The sequence below is a fragment of the Ciconia boyciana genome, chromosome 4 (genome assembly GCF_034638445.1).
Source record: "Ciconia boyciana chromosome 4, ASM3463844v1, whole genome shotgun sequence".
In the NCBI taxonomy this organism is placed as follows: Eukaryota; Metazoa; Chordata; class Aves; order Ciconiiformes; family Ciconiidae; genus Ciconia; species Ciconia boyciana.
In genome coordinates this window covers 48463154-48481714 of record NC_132937.1, presented here as the reverse complement: position 1 = coordinate 48481714, position 18561 = coordinate 48463154, and the positions used below count along the sequence as shown (strand labels likewise).

Here is an 18561-nt window from a genome sequence, read left to right as displayed (position 1 = left end):
TCTCTTGTCGCAATTTATGTCCATCATGTCTGGTCTGCCTGCCATGTACCACTGTGCTCCCCAAACCATCCCAGCAGCCCTTTGCCGAATTCACTCTAGCTTACGTGTCTCTTTTGTGCATTGAGGTAGGGGGTATGTGTGTTTGGGGGTGGGTGGAATCTAGTATTCTTGATGCAGTCTAATCAGTGCTTAGTAAAGGGGAATAAATAACTTTCCCCAGTGATTTATTTATTTATATACAGCCTGAATACTGTTAGCCTTCATTACATACTGCTGGCTCATGTTCAGCTTGCTGTCTACCAAGACCCACAGATTCTTCTCATCAGAGCTACCTCCTAGCCAGTATCGCTGCAAGGGGCTCTGCATTCCCAGGTACAAGAAAACTCAGCATTTATCTTTGTCGAATTTCATGAGGCTCCTGTCAGCCCATTCCTCCTGTGTGTTCAGGTCCCTCTGATTGGCAGTACTACCCTTGAGTTTCCATCAATTTGGTGTGTCTGCAAACTTGGTGAGAGGGCACTGCATTGCCACTGCCGTGCTGCTGCTTAAGATATTGAACAGGACAGGTCCCAGGATACACCACTGCGGTTTCCTGCTTGTCATCACTTTCCAGGTAGTACACGACTCATTAACCACTATCCTCTGAGTCTGATCATTCAATCTTATTTTTTTAAACCCATCTGGTTGCCCATCCACCCAGATCACAACATCCTAATTGGGACAGAGTATTATGGGACACAGACAAAAGACCTGCTACAATTTGAAGTAAATGACATCTGTTGCTCTCCCCTTGGCCACAGAGCTAATCATTTTATCATAGAAGGCAGCCAGGTTTGGAAGGCATGATTTGGTCTTGGAAAAAATCCACCCTGGCTATTCCAATCATCTTCACATGGCCAGCACTTCCAAGAGGACTGCCCCATGGTTTTCCTAAGACCGAAATAAGGCTGACTGGCCTCCTTTGAAGACAGATGCAACATTTGCCCTTCCCCAGTTGCCAGGGACCTTCCTGATCTCCACAACTTTTCAAATATAGTACAGAGGAGCATCACTACAGCATCAGCCAGTTCCCTTGGCATACTTGGATGCAACCCACCTGGTCCCATGGACTCTGGTCCCAAGAAGTGCTTGCAAGCACTCCTTGACTCAGTCCTCATTCACTGCTGAGGACTCTCCTTGAATGCTTTCACTAGGCACAGCTACCAGATAGAACTCGTCAGTGAAGACTAAGACAATGAAGACAGTGTCTGTTCATACTGAATCATCTTTTTCACCAATAGATCCACTTTCTCCTTGTTCAGCCTTCTCCTGCTAAAGCAGTGGTAAAAGCTCTCTGCATTGCCCTTGATATCTCTTACAAGTGTCAACTCTAGATGAGCTTTGGTTCCCGTAACACCGTCCTTACATGTTCAAAATTCCTCCTTTTTACACTGCCCCTGTTTCCAACTCCTATATACTAACTCTTTGCACTGGAGCAAAGTCATGAGTTTCCTGTTCAGCCTTGCCAGTCTCCCGATACATCTATTAGCTTCTTGAGTACCAGGATGAACCATCTTTGCATTTGGAGGAGGTTGTCCTTAAGCACCTGTCAGCTCTGCTGAGCTCCTTACCCTTCACAGTGGCCTCCTATGGAATCCCATCAACCAGTTCCTTGAATGAAACTGAAGTCTGCTCTACTAAATTCCAGAGTCTATGCTCTGCTACTCTCCTTCCCCAGTTCCATCAGGATCTTGCTATGTACTATTTCACAGCCAGTATAGCCAAAGCTACCATTGATCATCTGATCCCCAAGCAGTTGTTGATAATAAACAGCAGATCACCCTGTTGACCTATCCAGTACCTGTATTAAGAAGTTATCCCCGACATCCTCCAGAGAGCTTCTTGACTGCTTGCATTCCAGTGTTATCCTGCCAGTGGATGTCAGGGAGTGAGTCCTCCATGAAAATCAGCGCCTGTGATTCAGAAACTTTTGAAGAAGGCTTTATCCTCTTCCTCACCCTGATCGGGGGAACTACCACCACGATGTCATCCTTTTTGGCCTCTCCCATCCTCATCCACAAGCTCTCAACCAGACTGTTGTCATCCCACTGAACAGTTCCCTACATCCTAACTTCTTCACGTCATGGCAGCCCTGCCCTCTTTATCTTTGCCTTTCCTGAGAAGTTTGTATCCATCCATCTCTCACTCCAGTCACATGAGCTGTCCCATCGTGTCTACACTATACAATGTCATAGTTCTGTGACTGTATGCAGAACTAATTCCTCCTGCTTGTTTCCCAGACTGTATGTATTTGCATACATGCACTTCAGATGGGTATCCCTCTTTTACCAATGCCAAGATCCCTCTTGTTCCCACCACCCTGTACCCTTTGCTTTCCATGCACATGCCAATACTTCCCTTAGCCACGGGTTATAATGTCCCTTCACCACCCAAAGCTCTACTCACCAGGTTGGCCAGCCTGTTGGCATAGATGCTCATGTCCCACTTGAGGATCAAGGACTTTCAGGGACAGATGGGAACCCAATTATGGGCCCCATGGCATTAAAAGCCAAATGCCTATTTACACAAACTGTGCAATTAACCAGGTTTTGATCCACAGGATTTGCCTGCCCCTTTCCCTTGGGAGGATTTGTCCTCCAGAGTCTTACCCTTTCACCATCAGGACTGAGAAGCTTACATAACTGGGCTACTCAGCTTGAGAGATGACACTACCTCTAGTAAGGTAGACTTGGTTTGTAATTCAAATTCTAGAGTTTCAAGACAAAAGAACAGTACATTCACAGTTCAAAAGACAACATGAATTACAAGCACCTAGTCTACTTTCCCTCCGCTTTGGGAAAGCAAACTGAAACACTCAAATACCAGTTTCTCCATATTGCCAGTTAAGAACAGGCAATGTGCAGGGAAATGGCACAAAGGACAAATAAATTACTTTTTATGCTCTCTCTTTAAGAATAGGGAAGAGGGAAGTATCAAGAGATAAAATATTTCTTCCAGGTAAGAGAACAATAATTACAGGCAAGCAATCTTAAAACTGTAATCCTTCCAATCCTCTCTGCACAATGGAACCTCCTGAAGATTTGTCTTCTTTGAAGCAGGAAAACAAAGCATGCAGGAAAACAAACTGCACGGAGGAATAGCTATGATCTGTGTAGAACCTGGCCATCATAACTATTCAGGGAGTGTTTGTAAAATGGAAATTTCTGTCCAAAGAGAAAAAAGGGAAAGGAGAAAGAGGAAACATGAAAAGGGTATCTGTAATAACAAGTCAGCCAAATAGCCTTCAAAACATATGTTTTCAGTTCTTTCTAAACTTGCTGGTTTTGATTTAATAGGTGCTGAACCAAGGTACTATATCTCATTTATGACCTCAGTGGAGAGGACAATTACCACAGAGAGTGGTTAAAGGATTCACTCTGTTCATGCTCTCTTCATTCTCATTCAGATATTGTTCTTCCGTCTCTCACATTTGACCAAACACCACATCCTGGACACCAACCTTTCTCCAGTCCCAGTAGCTGACAGTGTGTTCCAATACCTTCTGAGCAGTTTGTCCTGCACTCCAGACTCCTTTTTTTGCATAAGAGGAGGCACTGTATGCTACTCAAGTCTCTTTAATAATATTCTGTCCTCGTGTCCATTATATCATATCTTTTAATTCTTGAGTTTTTCCTCAAGAATGAAATCACAACTGAAGCAAGATCAAAAACCTAATCTGGAATTTAAAAATAAACAGTTTGAGTTCCAGTAAACTTCACTTCTTATGTTCACACAGATCATTTTTTTCCACACACACCCCTCCCCCCAAACATGAGTTCTTTTGTCCAAAAGGATAATTAAGTGGAACCCAAAATACTTTTCCTGTTGTTAAGAGTCATTCCTGTTAAGCATTCAGAGATTATTACCTAAGGCTGTGTATCACAAAAAGAACCATCTCTAGCTGTAGAGACTAGGGAAAAGTTCTTAAGAAGTTCTAGGCATCACCTCTACAGAATCACCATGAAAAGTCCCAGCAGGCTTCTTGGACAATCAGAATCTATCTTGATTTGAAACAGTTGTGTTGATTCAAAAGGAGATCTCTTCTTCAAAGGAGGTGACCAGCTCCACTGAAGTCATAAGGAGAAGAGGAAAGAGGGAGACACAAATTCACCCTTTCAGAAGTTTTGTTGCCTAGAAGAAATATCCCATTTTTATGTCTGTGCAAGAAAGCTGCAGGCAAGTTCTTCAGCAATTAGAATTCTTATTATTAGGACACCCACTGATACAGCATGAAAGCTATTTTTAAAAATGGCTCCAAGTAAATCTTGTTAATATTCCACATATCAGCAGAACAATGCCTTCCCAGATCAACCAGCAACAGTCAAAGATGCTACATTAAAACAAATAAACTGGTAAGTTATTTTGGGCAGAAAATTATACCACAGAAGTATACAAGCATCAGTAAGGGATAAATCACACAGACAGAAATTCCAGGCCTAGAGAAGAAACACAGTATGAAAACTACACTATTGGGCACCTACAAAGTATGACAACAACAACTGTGACATTGATTATCACAATACATACTGAGAGGGATAGGAAGTATGGCACTGTTATTTTTCCAAGTGCCAAAACAAGGTACAACTGCCAATAACTTTTTTTTGGACCAGCTAGATAGAAATCCACAGAAGCACAAGAACTCTTGAAATAATCCAGAACAATATGAAAGACTTGTTTCACTGACAGTTCACCATTCTGTAATATGTCTAAATTCTGTACTTTTGCAAAGCTATAAAAACAAATATTATGTATGACTTCAAAAATCAGAAGTTAAATATAAACAGAAAAACTTGTTCAAAAGAAGTAAAAGGAGCAGCTAGAAGTAACATCTCTACAGGTAGCATAAAGACTGTGCAAAAAAATCATACTGCCTTCTGAGAACAAAAACATGCCAGACATGAATAAAAGGAGTCTAAAAGAAGATAAACAGTAATGTATCCTACAAAAAAAAAAAAGGCAGAAATTATGTTCAAATGAGGAAGATAGGCCTCAGATCTGTCAGGTTACACAGAAAAACATAGTAAGCATATTTAAAAAGTAGAGGGATTGATCTGAAAACAAAACAGTCCTTTTTGGGAGCAGGAAGCCTCACACAAAAACCTGCAGAACTAGATGACAAATATAAAACTGAAAATTTAGGACCCTTTCTATACTTTCCATTACCGCTGCTTGGGTAAAGACCTCAAATTAATTAAATACTCACTTAGTCAGAGTAGTATAAAATCTGCAGAGTGAACAGATTTTTCTGATATTCTTGTATAACTCCAAAGGCTTAAACAAAATAAAAGTCTTAGTATTGACAGAGTCCTTGCTAAACTCAAACTTTCAAAGGCTGACTGAAGAAAAGTAAGAGCTGATTTTGTTTCTATCTATCTTGAAGTCTAGCAAGGAGAAAATGCAAAGCGCCATTTGAACGACTTTGGCTTGATTTGGTGTGATGACTTTAATCATGTCAGCCAGCTCCAATGTTAAAACAAATTGTGAACACTTTGCCTCACAGCTACCCACCAGTAACAGGCATTTGATACATGCCTTTTAAAGTGCAAAGACGACAAGTCATATTAGTCTGGATTACAAATAACTGCTTTCATCATGAAACAGAAGATACTCCTGAAAAAGAAAAATAGAGGATGTTCAAAAAATATTGGTACACCCTGCAAATTTAGTTAAAATCAGTTCAGAGGTACCACACACACAGAGTCCATTCTGAACTGTAAGCATGCACACAGAGTCATGAGACACCTACAGTCCTAGGCCCATGTACATTCCATGGTCAAAGGACTGCTGTTTCCCTAGTATTTGTATCTGAGACACAGTAAGTCCAGTTTGGATAGGTTTTAGAAATCCTGCAATTACAAATTCCAGTTGCAATGCAAATACAGTACAAATAAGACTTATTAATATGTGGTCAATTCTTCTGTATAATCATGACTTTCTCCCCTGTTCAGTCTCACTCCTCTCTTTGATAATATTCTCTAATCCATATCTGTTTCCCAAAAGATGAACTAATGACAACAGACTGTACAGCACATTTCCTTTAGGTTATGACTGAGACATGAGTAGAAGTAACACCTAACAAACACGCATGTCAACAGACACCGTAAAACAGAAGTACTCATCATGTCTTCTACCAGCTCCAAAGCATTACCACAAACAGTGCATGTTCTTGTTATTTCCTGTCATTGTGCCAAGAGCTTCACAAAATCTTTGTCAAAAGCAATCAAGATCAATACATCAAACATTCAACTACTGTGTACAAAACTGTTTTACACAAAGCCTCTTTGACGTAATACCAGAAAGGGAAAAAAGTCCAAGCCACGAATATATCTGAAGCAACCCTAAGAACTCTACTTCCCTTCACTGCCTGCTAAGGTTGTTCTTAGGTAGTACACAAATAATTAGTCATTAACATACAACCAATTAATCACTAACATATAGTCATAAAGCATTTAAAATAGATTTCACCTTTATTTAAAACAATTAGCTAATGCTAACATTGTGGTAAGAACTCACAATGACATACCAATAATATATTAAGTTATAGAATATTAATATATTAATTATATAATAAAATAGTAACATAATTGTAATTCTGGGCTTTTATATTAATATATTTTATATTATGTATTATATATTTCTATTATTATATTAATAAATTTTAATAAACATTGAAACACTAAGAGATTGGGTTTTGTTTTGCAAACCCAACATACCTGAAATGTAAAGTGATTCTTGTTGCAGCATGTTCCTTACGCAAGTTTATGAATACTAGCAGATTTATCTTGTACATTACTGCTAATTGGGAGGAATGACTTGGGTAGCACAGGTGATACAGAATTATCCCTTGATAAATATCAGAAATGGCAGAGCTCAGATAACCTTACTTTCTGCAAACTAGTTGATTACTGCATATACAATCTATCAACATGTAAATGAAGCTTGAATTATTAGTCAGGAAGAAAATTCACTGAAGTAAGATTCCATTGGAAAAATGGACTTAAATTCACCACCTTAGAATAAGATATTTGTCAGCTGTGCCTTTTTCCCCCCTCATCTTCTTTCACAGAATACTAAGTGTCAATACTATGGGGAACCCCATGGTACTTGCCACAGTACCTGTGGTATTTGAAGTTACCATCTTCAAATTTGAAGCATAATCATCAGCTTATTTAGATTAAAAAAAGACTATCCTAGAGAGTTCCAACCAGAATGAACAGAATTTTTTATTAGCTACCACATGCTTGCTTTTGTCAATATAAAACATATTCTGATTATCATATTTTAATAAATTAGAAAAACTCTGTAAGAATCCATGCAGTTTTAAATAATGTTATGAATACACATTTGAACTTCATGTAAACTGGTATCTGGACAGTTCTGTTTTTAGAAGGTCATGAAGTCTATCTCTAATTCACCAAATGCCATACAAATATTAAATGCATTACAATGAAAATCTTCATCTCTCTAGACTGGCCTCCATTTCTTAATCTCTTCTCCCTTCAAAGTTAATAATTCAAACTACCTACTCAATTTCTTTGTGCTTTACATTTGAAGGGGTTTTTTTTTGCTTTGCCTACAAAACAAGTCCATATGACTGCTCTGCTTAACACAAGAACATAAAGCACTGAGATTGTCTAATAAAATTCCTGTTATTCTAAAATTAAAAACCATCCACAAAACAGATTTTCATTTACTTGCATGATTTACCAAGTCAACATCTTTCCTATTTCCCAGTATTAGATATGATTGCATTTTTTACACAAAATATTGAATTGCACCTGATCATAAGTCTCCTGTATATCTCTTCCAATTAACCATGTCCTACACTGTAAGTCTTTCTGCAGATACAATTCTCCTTTCTCAAAGAAAACTACACTAATATGCAAATAGTCCAATTCATTTTAAGGAATATACTCCCAGAACAATGACAATACTCATTGAGTAAATGTGGGACATGCCAACATTAAACCAATCATTTCTTAAGTAAAAAGAAATTTCACTTTAGTTCCTGTTTAATTTTAAAATCAGTTTCACTCCTAACATATAAGTACCCATACACTCCTCTCTTCTGCAAGGATGGAGGTGGCAGACTGCATCCATTTGCTTTTAGTTCTTTTGTGTCAGAAAAGGATAATGTTAAAGGAATGAGGAAGGTAATGAGAAGGAGGAGGAGTGAATTCCTCAGGGAGACTGCCAATAAAGATTGGTCATCTGTTCATCCCTAAGAAGGCAATCACATAGCTTATTGACAGTAGTATCATATGGATTTCTGCAGAAAACACTGTTCTTAAAGAACTATACACAAGTTTTTAAATTAAATAGGAAAACAAAGCAAAGATACTCAGGTGAGTTCAGCCACATAAAAACTCGTAATTCCCACATCCCACAGTTCCACATTTTACTTATCGGAAGCTATAATACCCACATAAATACTTTATTCTTTAAAAATTCAATTAGCCAGTTCAGAAACTTACTCAAATTGTCAGAGATGACTAATACTCAGTGAGACCTAGGGGTTCCCAATTATCTCAAAAATTACTGAAAACAGATTTTTCAGCTTTCAACAGAATTCAACATATAATATATAAAAATTAATATAAATGTATAAACATAACATATAAAGGAATATAAATAAAAACACACTCTGATGAATTTGAAATCACAGATGATACATGAAACCTTATGGTTGCCTCCAGCAATCTGAGGAAATGTAAAAACTCTGACTTATAGCTAAATCTGCACACCGTAAAATCCATGCACTGTAATTCCATGACTCAGACAGCTGTGGAATTGAAGTATGACATTAATTTTAATCTAGTGATGACTAGCAGACAAAAAAAACCCAACAAACATACTTTATACGATATGTAGAGATTTTATGAGTTGGTCAAACAAATCTTACCCCAGCAGAATTTTAGCATGAACCTCTTTGTTAGTCCTTGAGATTTCTCTCAAAGAGGTAATTTCTGCATCAAACCAAAATCCTCTTTCTTCTGGAGTCTCAACATTGTAGTTAACCATCACCACATCACCCACTTTTAGTTCACTCCACTTCAGAATGGTTCTTGCTCGGGGTCGAAGATTACTGGTGTCCATTTCTACTATGCCATTCTCTGGGTACCTTAAAAAGTAAAACCAACAACAGTAATGATTATGACTTCTGTAACAGTAAAAAGTCAAGTCACAGACAACATTTTTCAGAAGTAAAAATTTTTAAATGTGCTTTGGGCATATAAGAAACATAGTATAAAAATCTGACCTAGTATCCTTTTGAAAGTTTAGTTTTTCATCTAAACACAGACCAGGAATTTGACTAATCTCAGATGAAGAAACAGCCTCCATGAGTTTTATCTCAATAAATAAATAAGTAAATATATAAGCACTGGATGACTTTTTGATTGGAACGCGATCAAGTTCAAGGTTTTGGCACACATATGGCCCCAGTTTGCTCCCAGTAAAGTCAGTAATCCAATTGAAATGACAATGAAAAAGTAATGAAGATTAAAACTAGGTCCTTCAACTCAGCACATTCCTACCTAATTTACCTTTGGTTTCATGCATTTGTTACATTTCCACTAACTTCAATAACAACACATTTAGGACAGTTCTTTCTAAAAATTTGACCCTACAAACACAGCATATCAAATTCATGTGGTGAATATAGTCCACAAGTCCACATTCCATGCACCATGTTTAAAAAAAAAAGTCTAACTACAAAATGTAGTGAGAAACAGAACTAAAACTCTCAGTGAGATACATGAACTAACAAATTGAAAATGTTTCTCCCTTTAAATTACAAAACCAAAAAATCTAGAAAGATAAATGTGGGAATCATCACTTCTCTTGATAACACACTTTTCTTGGCAAGATGTAGTAAGGAATGCAATATTAAAAGACATTAATAGTTCACAATCATAATTAATAAATTTTGGTTGATGTATTTTTCACTGAAACTTGGTGACTTTTTACACAGTATTTTACATAGTATTACCCAAAAATTGCTAGGGTTTATAAGAGATTGCTTTCTTCCTCTTGTGTTGGTGTATGCCATCCCAGCACATACACAAAAATCAGAGAATAATGAACAATTTCTGAAGAGCTCCAATTCCTTTCCAAGTTGAGAAAGACTCATTTAGCAGAATTAAGATAGTGGTATTTGACAGCACTACAACTAAAATCCCAATCCAAGAAAGAAAGCTTTTAAGATTTGAGATGTTAACTTTTCAGTTTAACACCACAGCCCTCTTAAATCCTGTGTATAAGGCAATTATTCAATGATAGTAGAGCCTGTATAGTATGCACGTGTGCTGGAAAACACCACAATATAGACATGAGGAAAACATTGCTTGCAGAAAAAAGCTGGCCTGTTACAAAAAGTAAAAAATACGATTCTATATTCTAAAATTCTAAAAAATACGATTCTATATACTAAAATGGTGAAGTTCCTTTCCGATGCTGTGTGTAAGCAAATAAAGAACCTTCCATCATTTAACTAGTACTAGATGAGGTCACAGTACAAATTTAACAGAGAAAATGAATATAAGTCTACTGCCTATAAACAAGTTCCATTAAAAGTATTAATTTTTCCTTCTTAATAAACATTGCTGAGGATTATATATCTTAAATTACATTTCCATCATGCAATTATTGGTACTTTAGCAAGAGCACTCATGCTTTATAGTTAATATACCTTTATCAAACAACACTGTTAAATCGTAATGGCAAAATCCAACTCTTCCTAATAAAAAGTATGGCTCTGTCACTTTCCAACATGCCTCCCTGTAGTGAACAAGATCATTTCAAGGCCTTCAGGAAGTCACATTGTAACTTACTACATAAAGAAATACTAAAACGACTGTCATTAACAGCATGAGGCTCTGATAGACTATAGCCTGAAATCAGGATGTCTACTCCTAAACAGTTGATTGAAAGCCCACTGATGTAATTGGAGACATTTTAAACAAGTCCATTTTGCTTTGTTTTATGCCTTCTATTAGATTTAACACACTGGTTTGCTACTACAGATAAGGCAGGGCAGGGTGGGGGGGCTAGACCTGGCATTCTATCTCCAGGCTCTTCATTGTCCTCTACCATGCAGATATCTGAGTGTGCCTTAAATTTGTGGGAAGATTTATCAATTTTTTTTGTTTAAAGAAACATGAACCACAACAGTTTAAAAGTGGATGTACCTTTAGATAAACCAATGGCCAAGTAAAAACCCATGTCCTTAGCTACTTACAACAGTTAAATCCAAAGAGTGTTTTTTTCCCCCATATCCTATTATTCCCTATTTCCCCCTATTATTCATATCGTAATTATAAAAATCTGTATGACAGGAATTATGTCATACAAAGACAGGTGCTTGGGATCAAGCCATTATCCAAATGACAGTCTCACATGATGTAACTCTCCACTGCTCCTTAATTTTTTATTTGGTTTTGTTTCCAATTTGAATGTGTACTGCAAAGCTAACATTTGTGGTTTTACCTTTATGCCGTGCAGCTTTCCCTTAAAAGAACTATTATGAAATTCTATCATAATAATTATGAACGTTGTACCTGTAATATCCACAAAAAACATAAGACAGATTCATCTACAGGTAATAAGACAAAGCAAAAAGCAACTATAGAGATAATGTCTATTTTATTGATTGCCTGAATAATGACATCACGTTATAGTACAACAGGCTACTGAAATCTTAAGACAGCTATGTTTGAGCTACTAGTCAGTTCCAATCATCTTACAATAAACCCTTCCTAAAGTTTGGAGAAGACAGCAAGTAGCACACAGTAAATGAAGACTCAGTTTACTTGAGCTCCAAAATGAAAGTAGGGCTTAAACATCAGGAAACTAAAGAAGATAGATTAAAAAATAGACATCATTTATGTATACAGTGAAATAATCAAGCGAGAAGTACATATGAGATCAGTGGGATTGTAAAAATAACCAATACACATTTTAAAAGTTCCAGTGTCACTATCAAAAAAAAAATATCAAAAACGTGAGACTTACAGTTTACATTCATAGAAACTTAACTTTGATCTGAAAAAACTATTCTCTTCTAAAAATAAAATCCCTTCAGGTTCTGTTTTTCCTGGCAGACCTTTGGACAAACACATTTTTTACTTAATGATTAAGAAATATTTTTTCCCAAATTCAGATCTGTGTCATCTTTCCCACCTCTGTACAACTCAGAACAGAATCTTTCCTCCTGTACCACTGAGGAACTTCAAAGATTGTCATTGTTAGCAATGACTCCACCTCTGTTCTTGGAGGCATCTGATGAAAGAACCCAAACAAAGAAGATTGCTTATCAGCATGACTAGAACAAGATCACTTACCAAAAGACACTCCCAAAGTCCCCTTTTACAGAGAGAAAGAAACTAACTGCTTTCCAAAGAAAGAAAAGAAAGGCAGACTCTTCACTGAGTGAATTTTTCCTCTTATTGGCTGGTCAGAAACTTAAGCTCAGAAACTTTGGAAGAAAAAAAGATAGCTTACAAACAGGTGAGATTTCTCATGTCAGAATTCACCTTTGTTTTGCATCAGGTTCCAGACACTGAATGTTTTGCTGCTGTGCCTTCACACATAGAAATATGCTTTTACGGACATGAGTGGACACTAGCAGATACTTAACCATTCATGTTTGTCCATAACTGACACCCCAGGCAGAACAGCAGAAACAGCATTTGTCACAAGCTTTTGAGTTAGGCTCAAAATCACCGTCACACTATGTATCTTAAGCCCAGTACCACTGTTCCTCAATATATTAAGTAATAAGTAAACAGTACTTCCACAGTAAACCTGTGCCCTCAAATGTATCTAATGCCACAATTTACCTGAGTAAGTATGGAAAAAACACACTCACATTAGAAGATGCTACCATCTCCATGTTAGTTTTCCCAAAGTTTAACATGTTATTTGTAAAAATACCACATCAACTTAAAACCTAATCTCTTAAATATGAAGAGTACAAAATGGGAATATGTGGACTTATGTAGGTAAACCAAAACATAAAGATAACAAATATGATCCTTTAACAAGCCACAAGAATGAAATGAAAAACCCATTCCAGCAAGCTATAATAAAGGACTACTGTTAGACATGAATGTTTACTGAAAGTGTTTTCTTATTTATTGAATTACTTTTAAAATCCTAAGATGACCCTCAAGAGAAAACAGAAACATTTTCACGGCAGTGTTCTAATTAGCCTAGCGTAAGTTCGGTACAATTGAGATGAAGATTATATGACACAATTCAACCTTTAAACTTAAAATAATTGTAGACATTTTCTTGGTTTTCCATGTTTTTCATGACACTTGGCACCTAGTATTGAAAAAAGCAGACACCATAACAGTAAGCATAATCATAACAGTTTAATGAATACCACCCATATGAAGTCTCATGTTCATCGTTAAGCTATATTTCCCTGTAATTTAATTTTTCCTTGTAATATTTCTAACTGTAAATACTAACACTAGCACAGCAAGGATTTCTTAAGATTTCCTATCTGTGTAGACAGTTTCCCTAGCAAAGAATTATCCATGAAGTAAAAATTCCAGTGTTTCTTGGGTATGGTCAGTATCTGCTCCTTCCTAAAATGCTCAAATACTGAAAAACACATTAGCTCTACATCAGAATATACACAAGTCTGCTCAGTTTACTGAGAACTTGCAACATACCCTTTAACACTTTTCCCAGCTCTTACCAGAGCAACTGGAACTGGAAAGATAAAATTCTTGAAACAAGAGTCAAGACTTTTCTATCCCCCCTCCATACTAGTATGGTAAGGAATGTTAGTGCAGATGTGCAATTTCTTAAATTGTTATTTTCCAATATAAATAGAATGAAAGTATAATTTATTTTCCCAATCCACAAACTCAGAAAAGAGTCATTCAATACACAGTAAGAAATAAAGGAACAGAAAGGCACAAGTAAAAGAAAGAAAGAGGAATGAACACATAGAGGAGGTAAATCTGATTAAGAAGGTAAACCTGAATAAAAATTACGTTCACACCACCACTACCTCCCGACAATTTGCTACCTGAGGAAGTAATGAGCATAATGTTTCTGTAGTATTCTGAGAAAGCAAATGACACTATACTGGAAGAGCATCTAAACCCCAATTATGAACAGGGAAGAAAAAAAAAAAATCACTGGGTTAATAAAGCTGTGTGTTTGCATTTCCAAAAGAAGACCAGTAGGTCTGATAATTTGTTATTACAAGAAAAAAGTAATATATTTCAAAAGACAGACTGGAAGGAATAATGAATATCAATAGTGATAAAAATCAGTCACACAGAACTAACAAAATCTTGAAAACCTTACCTAACAACTAATAATTACAGTATAAAGCAGCTTAAACACTGAGAAACCGTATTAATAGCCTGAAGAGAAACATTTTACTTTCCTAATTATTTTAGTTCTGAGTATTAAGAAAAATTAACTTCTAGACTTACACCATTGCACTGTGTGGACAATATGGACACTCTGAAAGACGACAAACTGGAAACAGAGTATCAAAACAGAAGCTGTAAGAAATACATATAAGGTTGAATTTTTAATACAAAATTGTTGTATAATGAGTCTAAAAACTGTGACTGTAATGAAAAACAGGTTTACTTCACTAGCTAGCACACAGGATGACAAGTCACACAATTACTGAAAGACTTTTTTAAAAAACCTTTTTCCTCTGGTGTTCAATCCTGTGACTGTGCAAGGAGAACACTTACAGCTAATTAAAAACAAATAAGAAGTGGAAAGAGTTCAATCGCACTCTCACTGACCACACTCTTTTTTCCACCTAAGTATAAGTTTTAAAGGAAAAAAAAAAGTTTAACTGTTGACATTTCAGTTGTTCTCTCACACTACTAGCACAGCAAAGCTTCCCTCCCTTCATTTCATATGCTTTCTGAAGATGCACAAGAAACACCTGGATTTTCTCCTCAAACTATTTCCTCTTCAGTTTGATGAAAGTGTCTACATCCTTAGAAATCAAAGCCTTACAATTAATGCCAGTTGTCAAAGCCCTGAAGACTAACACATGCGAACATTTTGAGATTATAAAACACAGATTATGCAGTCAAGAAATCCACTGCAAACGGGTCAAGGAATCTTACAGGGAATCGACTTCTTGAAATTAAGAGCAGTGGTGTGCAGCCTACTCCCCAAAATACTTCTAAGTTTGAACTAATATGCCTAGACAGCCACATCATAGTGGTACTCTCTTTCAGTGAAGATATAAAGAATGAAGACTTACATGTGACTTAGCAGGTCTCCTATTGTTTTAGCATTGCCTAATAATCTGTATGAGATAAAGTTTTGAACATGTAAACAAAATAATCACTGATATTAGAAACCAGAAAACGAAATTATGCAGCTAGGAGAGGTGCTCCAAGTATTCATTCAGACCAGTTATGAAAAAGTTTGTTACTGACAGAAGGTCAAAGAAAACATGTGTTTCCCTTAGGAAAAGATTGTCTTAAGAGAAGATTCTACTGGGCAAATGATACAGCTCTCGTTCCTCTTCTGAAATTCTAAAGTGGCCAACATTAACCGAAGATAACAGGTGCCACAATGAAGCTATGGTCTGTGGCTCCCAACATTTCTTCATGTTTCTAGCCATTCATTGAGTATCCTTCAAAAGAAATCATTCTCCAGTCTCCTCATTTCAGCTGTTGAGACTACTGCCAGGAATTTAACAGCATACACCTTCCTGATATGCACTATTTCCTGTGCTTAATGTATATAAGAAAAGTGTCAAATATTTCAGTTAAACATGTTTACAAGGGTTATTTGAGAAATACATTGTGTGCAAGGGGATGTATTTTGGCATTTCTTCACAGAAGACAAAACAGAACTGTTTGCATCACCTACTACTTTCACTAATGCTGCTCAAAGCAGCTACCTCTCAAAGCAGCAGTGATTCTCTCCCTTGTTCTGCCCCCACTGTGCAGCCACTGCACAAATTCATTTGATTGGATCAGTGACATAAAAACCAGTAATATTCACTTAGTGAACATTAGTTTTTAGATATATTAGGAAGCAAGAACACTTCACTTTACAGCCACACAACCACCGAATTCAACGCAGCTTAACTATCAGAAGTACATAGTTGGGAAGGTAAGAGGAAGAAGCAGTGGCCACCTCATCTGACAATGACCACCTCATCTGACAATGACTCATAATGTCTCTCAGTCTCCAAAATCAATTTATCAACAGTGCCACCTGTGTAAATTCCCAGGTACATTCTATTAAATCCCAGCCTACTACCTTTATTTGAACAATTCACATCAAAAATATTCTGAAAAGTACACCTATTAAGCAAGTCTAATCTTCAAACCATTCCTTGAGAAAGGAATAGCAAGTTTAAGACTATCATCCTCTTGACAATCTCTTCAGCTAAGGATACTCTTTCAAGGAGAACGTGATTATTTTTCTTGACCAGCTAGTACTTAGAACTTTTCTTCTCATTTCCTCAAAAGATTCTGTGCCCTCCAACTACCAGCCTGTGTCTTGCATGTTACTTACGCAGCACACAGGATGACTAAAGTTTTTGACCTCTATGGCAACACAGTGAAATCATAATTTTCTTAACATGGTTAATGGTTATTCATTTTCAAAGGTTAATGACAGTCTGGACTACAAATGACAAATGAAACTCACCTGAAACAGCTAAGACTTGGTAAGGATAATGGCTAGAGCAGGACAGAGCATTTTAGAGTACTAGGCTATCACAGTCTTTCAAACAAAATACCTTATAGATTTTATTTTGTCTCCTCCCTTTATAAAAAGGAGGATCAGTAATACCTTTAGCCTTCATTGGGAGCTGTTTCTCCTCACACCACTTTCAAGGTGAGCTTCTCTTACTGTCTGCAACCCTAAACAGTCCTGAATAAATAGAATAGATGTGCAAGAAAGTTTTAAATAAAAAAGTAATCTTCTTGACAATGAGAACTCCCCGTGTACTTGAAGACTTTCTCCTCCTGCACTTAAAGACTTTTCAAAGATCCTACAACATGACATAATACAGGAGTAAATGTTTTTCATTTGAGCAGGATGAGATCTGGGGAATGAACAAACATTTTAAAAAAATATATATATATTTCATGTAGGATCCCTCCCAACTTTTTTCCTCCTAAACTGTTTTTTCATCTTGCACTGTTACCCATCTGTCCAAATAAAGTTTGTTGCCCAAGTTCCTATTTTTGTATCTCTTTCAGCTAGCATGAGGCACCTATGCCCCTAACATGACTCAAACACCTCAGAGGCAGAAGCAAATTAAGCTTAAAATGGTAAAAAAGACAGCCAATCTTACAAATGTTTCTCAGGCAGAAGCAGAAACAAAAATGAAAACACAGCAGTACTGAGTTGACGGGTCAATGCATTTTAGTAGTGTTTAACAGCAAACCTTCCATCTCAAAGTGAAAGCTACCACTGACAGACTGATACAACTGAATTAGTTCAATTTACACTTAGGAACACAGGAGTCCAACAGGTGTCCCGGATCAGTCCCCTTTTATTACAAGCTACCACATACACTGATCTTTTCCTGGATTCCATTTATGATCTGAGGGTCTAAAATTACTGTGGTATTTTCCACAATAATTTTTATGACATTTTACACAGCTTATGGAAGACTAACTGGCTAACAAGAGAGGTACTGACTGAGGCTTACAGGTGCGGTAATGGCATATTCTTATGTGCATTTACCTTCAAAGCAGGCTGTAATCTCTTTGGGGTAAGGAATGTCTTGCTGTTAAATGGTTCTAAGAAGTTTAGCATAACAGTAAGTGAATTTATTCTTGAGGTCTACAGGTCCTAACTAGTAATAATATTTGATAAAAGCATATATAGTACATCAACACAAGCTCTTTATGTAGATGCAACAGCATCAGCAACTTAAGGACAGAACCAGTAAGAACAGATGCCTTACTAGATACTGAGGAAAATTAACTCTGTTCTTAATTCTTCATGCTGAAGAATGAAATCAACTACCCATCAGTAATTTTATTTCTTAGAAATGCATTACCCAGGTTTATTCTGTAAACAAAATTGTCCTGTAACAGGTATAGATCTGCACACATTCTCCTCTTCCAATTCCTCCCACCCTATATTTTTGGTACAGGGAGTCTGGGCGAATGCAACACTAGCAGCAACTACGTAACTGAGTTCTCTACAAGAAACAAGGGTCAGCATACCCAGAGTCCAAATGAGAACATCACCCTAGGAAAGCCACATTCATGATCATGCATGCTTTGCCAGGCTATGTGCAACAACATTCATCCCTTCAGAGCTGACTGTTTTGTCTGCACAAAACATCTGTTGGTTCTACTCAACTTCAAAACCCCAACAGCATACAAGCTCCAGGATAGATAAATTATAAACATGCACATGGAAATGATACCTCAGAGAAACGAGTTGCTCTTAAGTACTCCTCCTAACTACCTACACATCAGTCTACAGGCTCAGTCAGTAGCTCCCCACACCCACAGTTTACATAGAGTGGGTTTACAATTTCTT

The 18561-nt window shown here is 36.9% G+C and overlaps 1 protein-coding gene across 4 annotated transcripts in view; it reads right to left on the bottom strand.

Annotated features, from left to right (window-relative positions):
* UHRF2 (ubiquitin like with PHD and ring finger domains 2) overlaps nt 1-18561 on the bottom strand; it is a 94999-nt gene that overhangs the window by 49249 nt on the left and 27189 nt on the right. For 2 of the 4 annotated variants that reach the window (XM_072858760.1, XM_072858761.1), the window contains exons 4-5: nt 14499-14570; nt 8942-9160 (exon numbers count right to left, since the gene is read on the bottom strand). In XM_072858760.1, the coding sequence (XP_072714861.1) occupies nt 8942-9160; nt 14499-14570 (291 nt within the window). The remainder of the gene's footprint in view (nt 1-8941; nt 9161-14498; nt 14571-18561) is intronic. The other 2 variants (XM_072858762.1, XM_072858763.1) reach the window with 1 other exon arrangement.